This window comes from Neophocaena asiaeorientalis, unplaced genomic scaffold, assembly GCF_003031525.2.
Source record: "Neophocaena asiaeorientalis asiaeorientalis breed wild unplaced genomic scaffold, Neophocaena_asiaeorientalis_V1.1 scaffold315, whole genome shotgun sequence".
NCBI classification, from domain to species: Eukaryota; Metazoa; Chordata; class Mammalia; order Artiodactyla; family Phocoenidae; genus Neophocaena; species Neophocaena asiaeorientalis.
This window is the reverse complement of record NW_020172011.1, coordinates 624587-634483: the sequence shown is the minus strand read 5'-3', so window position 1 is coordinate 634483 and position 9897 is coordinate 624587. Positions and strand designations below refer to the sequence as shown.

The following is a 9897-nucleotide window of genomic DNA, read 5'->3' as shown; positions in this document are numbered from 1 at the left end:
TGACATGAGTGACGTTTAAATCATTAATTCCTGGCTTAGCCACAAGGCAAGTGGAAACTAGAAACTTTGGAGATTAGAAAAGTAATAATGGTATTTTTGTTTAAACCAAAAGGTCATTTATATTATCAGGGTATCGCTGTCTCTGACCGTTCATTCACCCAACATTCAGCACATATTTCTTTAGTGACTCCTATGTATAACAATACACTGCATTAGTTTCTGGATAATGGAATAGAGAGGTAGAAAGAAAAATGAATTCAGTGGTGAATGGTGAAATGAGTCTCCTTTCAGCTTATTCTGACCAGGACCTTCACTACAGAAAGCAACTTTGCTCAATTGACCCTCTCAGCCTGACAGAAAGTTACATTCCTAATTGTAAGTGCAAAAGGACATTTTAAGCTAAACAAACATTTTATAATGTACCTAGCATCATGAATTTTGTGTGTAATTACCTTTTCATCCCTTTGGTAACATAAAATTGAGAAACCAACTTAAAATTCGTCAAATTTTCAAAAATTGCTGCATCTGAGCATGGCTTAGAGCCTTCTACTCTCCAGGCCCTAATGCCCGGGCTCAATTTAAAGCAGTTTGGCATTTGATGACTTGCCTCTATTTTCCACAATCAACTCAGCTGTTTAATTAAACCCAGTACAATGTCTCCATGGCAATGACTCTGGCATCAGGAGACCCACAGAACCGCCCGTTACCAATAAATTCAATGAAAGTGCCAACTGCTCTATGATCACTATTAGATATGACCTGTGGTCTTTGGTCAATTGGCACAAAAAGTTGAGAAGAAACTGGTTACATTTTATTTTGGTCGGGGTCTAAGTCCCCAGACCATCATCATATCTCTATCCCTGAGTAGAGATCAGTAGCTTCGGCCCCATTTTGATATTTTCCCTTCAACTTGCATTCGGTCTCCTGTAGCCTCTGTGCCTTTGGCTTCTCTTAGGGAGAGGGAGTGGCAAATGGGGGCCTATCCCTGAATAACAGGCAACCATGTTGGACTGAGCACCTACAGCAATGAGAAACTGGACAGTGGAGAGGGAATAAGAGTAAATATCTATCCCCCAGCAGGACCTGTCCTTTCACTGCTCAAGTAAGAAACAGAGAAGGGAGGTGGGCTCAAGCTGGTGCAATGCCAGTGAAAGAAAGAGATAGCCACAACTAAGAATGTGGACTCCAAACACTGTTAACCAGGATTAATGAAGCTTTAAAGTGATTTTTTTATAAAACTATGCATATAAATTTTATACATATCCTGAATTAACTGACTCACTGCTCTTCCTAAATTTACACAGACACTGTCTTGGTTCTGATTTAATTCAGCAGTGCACTCAACATTTTCCTCACAAAATCTTTTGTTTCCTTATAGTAAGAACATCTAACATGAGATCTACTCTCTTAGTAAATGTTTAAGTACACAGTAGCATAATGTTAGCTATAGGCACAATGTTGTACAGCAGATCTCTAGAATGTTTTCACCTCACATAACTGAAACTTTATATCCGATGAACAGCCACTTCCTCTCTCTCCCTTCCCCCAAGCCCTGGCAACCACCATTCTACTTCCTTCTTCTATGAATCTGACTATTTTAGATACCACATACAAATGGAATTTGTCCTTCTGTGACTGGCTTATTTCACTTAGCATAATGTCTTCCAGGTCCATCCATGCTGCCACACATGGCAGGATTTTCTTCTTTTTTAGGGCCAAATAATATTCCAGTGTATGTATATGTATATATATAAAACTACAAAATTTTAAATCACAATCTTTTTTTTTTTCAGAAATGGCTATATTAGATGACATCTAGAAAAAAAATTACAATACCTAATCCAGGTTTGAGAACTTAGGGAGTACTCTGAAAATAATTTTACTTGGCAGATATAAAGACACAGAAACCCTGCCTTTGGGGAACATAAAATCAGAGACAGTCAGAAACACTAGCACAAGGTCATAGAGAGCAGACTCAGGAAGAGAGCCAAGTCAATATCTACATAATAAACATCTTCAGGAAGAAGCACAATACTGTAGGAATCCCATTCATCTGAAAAACAAAAGTCGTCTGTGCTATTGCTAACACATCCTCCCAGTTGTTTTCTGGTCTTGGGATCTTCACAGCACTGAGGCTTAATTTCTTCTTCTGTCAAATGAGACTACTAGGCTAGATCTTTAAGGTATCCTACAGCTATAACACTTATGACCCCAGCTTTCTGGAGATCCTCGAGTAAGAGACAAGGACAAAAAATACAATATACTTTCCCTAGTTTGGGGGAAGGGAAATCACCTTTATCTTATTAAACCCTTCCTGAAGTCAATGGAGTACACCAAGCAGTATGAGAGTAATATTCTCAAAACTGTCTGCCCCTTTTCAACTCTAAATTATAATTACAAAACTAACATTTGTGTAGCACTTAACCATTGCAATGATATTTTCTCATTCATTTTGAACAAACCTTGAAATTTAGATTAGCAGATATCAGAATGAATCCCATTATAAAGAAGAGAAAAGTGATTCAGACATGTTAAAGTCCTGGAGCTAATACACAGTGGAGCTGGGACTTGAGCCTGTAACAAAATTGTAACAGGAATCCTTTTCTTTAAATACCTTCCTATGAAAGGAGGGTGACAAAATACTGTTTTCCCTTTCTCACCAACACACATACACACACACAAACATTTTACTCCTATGCCAATCAGAAGATCTATAGTCTAGTCCTAGTTTCCCAGCAGTGTGAACTTGAGTGGAGCCCACAAACACTTTGATTCTCAAATTACTCTTCTTTATAGTGAAGATGTTAAAAGTAATACCTACTTCATGAGATCATGATGACCAAATGAAAGACTATATATAACAGTATTTTCACCCTGTCTGCACTATGAATAATGTGTGATAAATGATAATTCACATTATGTTTCTATACAATGAATCTAAATTTTGGTTAATAAATTAATACCAAAATTGTGTCCTATTTTTCTTCCTGGAAATATTAAAAGCAATACTGATGTACTGATACTTTGGCTGATGATTCCTAAAGAAGCTGATTGAATTGAGTTGTTTGTTTTTGAGTTTGTGACCCTAATGTGAAGGTTTTGGTAAAGAAATAAAAGGAAGAAAAAGGGAGGAAATGTGTGTCTCTCTTTTCACAACCCTATGTAAATTTAGGTATTTCCTTTGTAAAACAGATGTATCTCTATGACAGCAAAACAGCAGGTACTTGTTCAATTCTGAAGGGCCAATCAACATTAAGGAAAATATTAATCAGCGCTATCCCAATGTTTACATAAATAGTGCCACTGAGGCTCAGCCTACATTTTTATCAAAATGTTTATAGATAATATTCAAATACTATTTTTTCTTCAAAGATTTCCATGGAATTGTTTGTTTTTTCTTCAACATTTTCAGACACTTTTTGCTTTTTCCTTTATGGTGTTTATGATAGTCTGTCTTGTAATATGGCTATTTGATTCTCTCTCCTCTGAGAAAGGAAAAATTATTTTATTCACATTTATAACCGCAGTGCTTAAAACATAATCAAAATGATAAAATCATAAAATATGAGAATTATGAAACAATCTACTCCAAATTTTAAGTGTTCAATAAAGAGTTGAGGTTGATTTCTAAATATGTAAATTAAAACATATATAAAATAGGCATCATTGATAATTATAGAATGTCCATAATGAGAAACTTCTACATTGTTATTTGTATGTGATTAAGTTTAACTACAGTTTTATATTCTATGTTTATCCTATAACCCACCCCCAAAATAGAAAATTTAGGATACCTCCTTTGCTTTCTACCAGGTATGGATAACTGTCTGGGTGACTCTGACTACAGAACAACCAGATACCAAAGACCTTGCATGGAACTTCAAGATCAGTAACACTTGCTTCCCTTCCAGTGCAGAACAGGACTCCATGTAAAACCAAGTTACTTTTAATCAAGCTTGGAGAATTCAGAAAAATGTTAATCTCTCTTAAATCCACTCCCCACCCTCGAGAAAGTACAGAAAGGCAGCTTCAACAACTTGCCATGAGTTAAATGCTCATTATATCATCGATGAAAATATTTCTGATTTTAATCCCTGTATAACCGCAATAAAATGATTAGAGGGAAATATTTATTGAGCACTCACTATGTACTGAATTAGTCTCTTCTGTATACATGATTTCAATTAATTTTCGCTGTAACCTGGAAGGTAGGAATTACTTTTCTCACCATACAAATGAAAAAATGGGGCTTAGAGAGTTTAAGATCTTACCAAAAGAAAATGCCAGAGTCATGATTAAAGCGTATATCTAAGTTCAAAACTCCTACATTTTATTCCTATATTACTCAATTTTACATGTGTTTGTAAGGGTAAAATTCAAGACTATATGTGTAGAAGTTTATTAGTAGTCCTGAGAATTGAGGATCCTGGAATTAGAAAGGTAACAGTAATTATTTATCAATAAATATACCTTTTAGGCAATAAAAATCCTGCATTAAGTACTGAACAAAGAACCAGGGGGATAAGATGGAGAAAGAGAAGATTTGTCCCTTTCACAAGGTTTGGGTTGGGGGGATGAGGAGGTATAACTATAGAATCAGAAAATATAAGGGACAAGGCAGCACTTTCCAGAAGGTAGGAGATGTAGCTGTGGTTACCTGAACTCTTACACATCTGTATAAAAGTCATAGAAATTAAACAGTGCTCAGACTCATGATATTTTTCCAAGAATGCTTTAATTCAATGTTTCTATAACAGACGCCAATAAACTCAGAAATAAATACAAAATAATTTTTCCAAGGCTATACAAAAGAAATTGTCTCCTCAGTTCTCTCACAATTGCAAATGCATATCTATTACTTCAACCACATCATTTTATAACAATCTATTCTTTTGAATACGTCTCACCTTTGAAATGTGAGCAACTTGAGGGCTTGGACCAAATCTTTTATATGGGTATTTTTAACACATACCTAGCGCCTGGCACATGGTTGTATTCATTCTGATTAATAATTGTTGAATAGTGCCTGATATTCTAGATTTAGTGGCCCTCGTCTAAGGTAGGGTATGATGACATCAATTTTTGTTATTAATATCAGCTAAGATATAATTTTGAAAGCTATACTTTTTAAAATGGGATAAACTCAAGGTCACTTTACAATTTCCCTCCCATTTATTTGCATTCTGGTATGTTCTAGACAGTTGCAAATGTACTAGGAATTGAGAATAAATCTATGTACATAGAATTCCATTGACCAGATGCTCTTTTCAGTGCTATTTTTCTTTGATAAACTGAGATTTTCCTTTTGCTTCAAAAGGGTAAAACTTAGTTCCATGTAGTACAGAAATATTTAGAAATTTATGATCTTGTACAATCTTCATGGCCACGATCAGAGAACACTGAGGATTCTCTTACTCTGTGAGTTCTGGGAAGAACATGGTGATGTGAATGTGGTATGTAACAACATACCAAGTTAGCTTTTTTTATTTATATGACAATTTTTATTGAAAAACTATTAGGCAATTAAAATGGTTCTAGATGCTGAGGAGAATTTAGGTTAAAATGCTTACGATTCTCTTCTTACCCTCAAGAGTATAAAATTTAATGGAAAAGAAAAAACAACACACTATTTCAAAATTAAATAAATGACAAATCAAATTGGCAATCAATGTCTTATGTGAATTCTGAGGAAGAAATAACTCCTTTATGAGGACATTCCAAGGAAGCTTCCAAAAAAAGAAAATAGACTTGGTTGAGGCTTCAGAATAATGGTAAAATATTTGTAAAGAAAAAAATGGTTAACAAATTAACATGAGCAATGAATAGAGACAAGGAAGAATACAACGTATTGCGCAATAGTGATGCATTCCATAATGTCTATGAGTAAACACTGAAACATTGTTTAGGTCCCAAAAGGAGACCTTAAAAACCATAAAGACTTTGCACTTTGTGCTATAGCCATGAGTAAAATTTTTGCAGAGGTGAGCAATAAGATACAATTTATATTTCAGAAGATCAGTCTGACATCAGGGGAAAGATGGACTGAAGAGATGTGAGAATGGTGATGAGAAAGATAACCATAAGGTGATTTTTGTAGGCGTTAACAAAAGGTGGTGAAAATGGACAAGAGGCTTGAAGAAAGATTGTGGTTCTGTCTGCAGGAAGAAAGAATCTGAGATAGGCATTGGAGGATGTGTAGAAGTATTCCATCTTGGAGAACTTTTTCCAGATTTGGGAACAGAATACATATACAGAAGAAAGAGTCAGCTTAATGAGCATTTAAGAAGGTGGAGTTGATGATCCACATCAGGAAGTAAGGCAAAAAGAGTTGGATAGAATGTAGGTGTAGAATATGGAGAGATTAAACTAAGAGTAGACATTTAGGTATAAGCAGAGGGATAATGAAAAACTATTGAAGATTATATATAAAGTCGTAAATAAGGTAATATATAAATGTAGTGCATTCAGATGATTTATTTTGCAGCTGCAGGAAAGTGGGAGAATTTGAAGGTAATAAAATTGAATGGGCTAGTTTTGCAGAGTAAACTTAGAGTGAGAGGCTGAGAATTTTAATAGCAGCCTCATCCTGGGAATGGAGATGAAGAGATAGTTAAATCTGGGAAATGTCAAGAAAGTTTTCCTATGGTATTAAAAATACTGGGGAGACTCAAAGTTGGATGCACACTTTGAATAATTTTAGATACTTCTTCATGTCTTACAAAAGCTGGAAAGAGGAGGAATGAGTTAGAACTCAAAACCTGAGATCACATGATATGATGATCAATATAGTGATCATTCTAATGATTCTTCTAGTTTTCAGGGGGTTTTCTTGGCACTGTCTTCTCTCTCAGATTGTCTCCTGATGATCTGCCTTCCATGGAGTGGGTCAATGAGACCTTGGTGAGAGAGTTTGTCTTCCTCGGCTTCTCATCTCTGGCTGGGCTGCAGCGGCTGCTCTTCGTTGTCTTCCTGCTCGTCTACATGTTCACCCTGGGCACGAATGCTGTCATCATTTCCACCATTGTGCTGGACAGAGCCCTCCACACCCCTATGTACTTCTTCCTTGCTGGACTCTCCTGCTCTGAGACTTGCTACACCTTCGTCATTGTACCCAAGATGCTGGTTGACCTGCTAGCACAGAAGAAGACCATCTCCTTCTTGGGCTGTTCTATCCAGATGTTTTCCTTCCTCTTCCTAGGTTGCTCGCACTCCTTCCTGCTGGCAGCCATGGGTTATGATCGCTATGTGGCCATCTGTAACCCTCTGTGGTACACAGTGATCATGGGACATGGGATGTGTGTGGGACTTGTGGCTGTTGCCTATCTCTGTGGTTTCACTATTGCAGAGATCATCACATCCTTGGTATTTCACCTGCCCTTTCACTCCTCCAACCAACTACACCATTTCTTCTGTGACATTTCTCCTGTTCTCAAGGTAGCATCCCACCATACCCACTTTAGTCAGTTTGTTATTATCATGCTCTGTGCATTGGTCCTGGTTATCCCCCTGTTATTGATTTTGGTATCCTATATTCACATCATCTCTGCTATACTCCAGTTTCCTTCCACATTAGGCAGGTACAAAGCTTTTTCCACCTGTGCTTCTCACCTCATTATTGTTATTGTCCATTATGACTGTGCCTCCTTTATCTACTTAAGGCCTAAGTCCAACTACTCCTCAAGCCAGGATGCTCTCATATCAGTATCCTACACTATCCTAACTCCATTGTTCAATCCTATGGTTTACAGCTTGAGAAATAAAGAGTTCAAATCAGCTCTTCAAAGAGTTGTGGGAAGAACAATTTCTCTGCCATGACATTAACCTAGATTCTGCTCTTTTCAAGTAATAAAACATAAAGTATGTGGCAAAAAATTCCCTGAGCAAAAATAATCAAGCAATTGAGAACAGTGTTCAAGAACAGAGATCATTTCTCACTTATTTCCAAATATAAAAATAAAAAATAATAGCTTTTTGCCATGATCACATAAGTTATTGCCTATTGAAGTTTTTTCAATTGATGGAAAAATGATGGATGGCTAACATTAGGATGCAGGAATACAATTACATGTTCAGAATTCTAGGCTCTGGCAAATACCATTACCCAATCTCAGCCAGAATGAAAACCAATCCTACAAAATATTGTACAACCCTAACTCTCCTGTTTCTATATTGCTCCCTTTTCTGGATGTTTCCTGAGTCTCAGTCTTTCAGTATAGTCAGATCACAGTTTTTAAATGAGATAACATTTGTAAAGTTATAATTTTTGGTGCATAAGTTATATCTAATTAATGTTCAAATAAGAAAATTATGCAAAAAGTTTTCCACCTCTATGTTTCTATTACTGGGAGCTGGGTTTTTTTCTGATTTTTTTTTTTTTTTTTTTTTTTTTTTTTTTATTGGGGTATGGTTTTTTTTTTTTTTTTTTTTTTTTTTTTTTTTTTTTTTTTTTTTTGCGGTACGCGGGCCCCTCACCATTGTGGCCTCTCCCTTTGCGGAGCACAGGCTCCGGACGCGCAGGCTCAGCGGCCATGGCTCACGGGACCAGTCGCTCCGCGGCATGTGGGATCCTCCCGGACCGGGGCACGAACCCGTGTCCCCTGCATCGGCAGGCGGACTCTCAACCACTGCGCCACCAGGGAAACCCTGATTTTTTTATACATTGGTACAAATCTAATTTGGTCAGCATTCCTTAAAGATACTCACAAGGGCATAGGTTAAAGAGAAGACCTAAAACCATGCAGAGTTGTCAAGAAAGGCAGGTTAAGCTTAAACCCATTTTATTAAATAGTAACCAAATAGAAAAATCTGAGTAAAGAGCGAACAGTTTCTGTTTCACGAATCTCCGGAGTTGTCATGTGCATTTCAGGCCAGAATTCGAATTAGACATTTTACTTATCTCCCCTTCCTACAGAAAGGAGAGAAAACAAGGAGCTCCATGGAGAGAGCTTCTTCCTTGCTTTATATATTTTTTTCAAGATCAACTTGTTAATAAAGGTCTTCTGACTGAATCATTTCATTTCTTAGTCTTTTCTTCCACCAGTTTCCTCATCAATGACTTTTCAGGGGTTGAAGGAAGAAGGAAGGAACTGGATGTTTTATTCACGGGCCCTCTTTTATTGTGGAATGCTGAACTTGTCTGCTAAGAATATAATTTCTTCCATTTCTCTGAAGCTTGAGACTTCCTGAGGGTGGGTCCTGAAGGTCACAGAGACCAAAACAAATATAATTTCTTTGGCCACCAACTTCTCTTTTTCCTTGGGCCCATTGCTCACCCAGACTTCTAGCCTATCAAGTCATCTCATGAAAAGGAAATAAACTGGTAACCCTTAATGTGAGTCAGTTTAATGTGTTAATTGTTCAAATTTACATTTATGGGCTTCTGTTTTAAAATGTCACCATATTTGAACTTTAGAGCATCCCTTGGAAGTGTATATTATAACCTACTCCTTATAGATGAGAAAACTGACGCTTAGAAAATTAAAATGTCTTTCCTATTACTGAGTAGAATTAATACTGATTCCACAACACTCACTTCCTTTTTTAATGCTCCTGCAATGCTCTCACATGACACTTTGTGAAGACTATGCCTTTCTTAATTAATGGAGCTCAAAATGCATAAGTATTCATCTTCAACAGTAGGCTAAACCATGTGACATCTGTAGAAAAGATATACTGATAAGTATGAGGTAAATGGCCTTTATATCATATGGTATAGTTAATCCCTACCCTGACGTAATATGGTGTTGAGGGAGCGGGAACAAGAAAAACTCCCAACTTTTGCTTTGTTCTTTTCTAAGACTTGCGGCTACCATCATTTTGAGTCAGCAGAACACTCACAAGTGGGTAGGATCACTGTTTGTTAGAAGGTTATGTATATTAGAATGATTCTCCTTCTGG

General features: G+C 36.7%; 1 protein-coding gene across 1 annotated transcript; it reads left to right on the top strand.

The window, feature by feature from the left end:
• The first annotated feature begins 6876 nt into the window (after positions 1–6876).
• LOC112403347 (olfactory receptor 10K2) lies at positions 6877–7815 on the top strand. The gene has a single exon (XM_024750772.1). The coding sequence runs from the start codon at positions 6877–6879 to the stop codon at positions 7813–7815; it is 939 nt and encodes a 312-aa protein (XP_024606540.1).
• The last annotated feature ends 2082 nt before the right edge of the window (positions 7816–9897 follow it).